Below are 1,238 nucleotides of genomic sequence, written 5' to 3'. Positions count from 1 at the left end.
GTGAGTCCCCGCCCATGCCCCAAGGTACTACTACAAGTCGCCCAAGCCCCTGATGAGGCCCTACCTTTGCCGGATCTGCGGCTCCCGTTTCCTCACGCACGACGATCTGCGTTTCCACGTCAACTCGCACGAGGCCAATGACCCGCAGCTCTTCAAGTGTCTGCAGTGCAGCTACCGCTCCCGGCGCTGGTCCTCCCTCAAGGTGAGCGTGTCATCTGTCCGCTCCCGCGAGGGCAGCTCGTAGCCCTGGGTCTCACGGCCCTTACTCTGCTTCTCGCAGGAGCACATGTTCAACCACGTGGGCAGCAAGCCCTACAAGTGCGAGGAGTGCAATTACACCAGCGTGTACAAGAAGGACGTCATCCGTCACTCCACTGTGCACAGCCGAGACAGGTGAGGGAGGTGGATTCCTGTAGACTTGTGTGGCCTGGCTGAGCGGCGCTAACGCCGTTCCTCCTGCCCTGGGTGGAGAGCCACGGCTGCTCCTTCCCCTGACCTCTAGCCCTTCCCAAAACAAGCAGTTTTGGTCTCTGGCTACAGGGGAGCTCAGATGTGGGATGTGTCTGACACAGAGGGGTTTTCTTCTTTCTTTTCCAGGAAGAAGAGAGCTGATCCGGTGAGTTTGAGTACGCTGTTGGCTTGTGTCTCGGCACTGTTGTAAGGGAAGAGGCATGTCAGGGCCTTCCAGAAATTCTTGGTGCCTCGTTGAAGGCAGTGTGTCTGGATCCCCTGTGGAAAGGCAGCCCAGGTCCTGCGGTGGGGAGAGGGTAAGGAAATTGATGAGCCCCTCCCAGGTGAGCTTATCTCCGTGCTTTCCCTCCAGCCCCCAAAGCTGAACTCCTTCCCGTGCCCCGTATGCAACCGTATCTACCCCATGCAGAAGAGGCTCACCCAGCACATGAAGACGCACAGCACGGAGAAGCCACACATGTGTGACAAGGGGAGGGAGGAGGGGACGCAGTCCGGGGAGGGGCCGGCAGTGAGCGAGGGCCGGGTGGGAGGTGAATGCTGCGTTGCTTTGTTTCTTGGCAGTGCGGGAAGTCCTTTAAGAAGCGCTACACCTTCAAGATGCACCTGCTGATTTTCCCATCCAGGCCATCGCCAACCGCAGGTAACGGCCCGGCAGAGCCCGGGGCTTGCCCTGGCAGAGCCCATGCACCAGCTCCCCCTTGGAGGGGAGGACGGATGGTCCCTGCTGCCCGTGTGACAGGTGGCTTTGTGCTGCCAGGTTCAAGTGT

At 59.9% G+C, this 1,238-nt stretch overlaps 1 protein-coding gene across 1 annotated transcript in view; it reads left to right on the top strand.

Moving 5' to 3' along the window:
- LOC104281166 (zinc finger protein 335-like) overlaps window positions 1-1,238 on the top strand; it is a gene marked incomplete at both ends in the record, with an annotated part of 3,138 nt that overhangs the window by 1,574 nt on the left and 326 nt on the right. Inside the window, 6 exon segments of the mRNA XM_009879073.1 lie at window positions 25-202; window positions 281-393; window positions 598-616; window positions 824-938; window positions 1,031-1,086; window positions 1,089-1,111. Of these exon segments, the coding sequence (XP_009877375.1) occupies window positions 25-202; window positions 281-393; window positions 598-616; window positions 824-938; window positions 1,031-1,086; window positions 1,089-1,111 (504 nt within the window).

Source organism: Apaloderma vittatum, unplaced genomic scaffold (assembly GCF_000703405.1).
Source record: "Apaloderma vittatum isolate BGI_N311 unplaced genomic scaffold, ASM70340v1 scaffold35350, whole genome shotgun sequence".
Classification (NCBI taxonomy): Eukaryota; Metazoa; Chordata; class Aves; order Trogoniformes; family Trogonidae; genus Apaloderma; species Apaloderma vittatum.
This window is presented reverse-complemented; position numbering and strand designations above follow the sequence as displayed.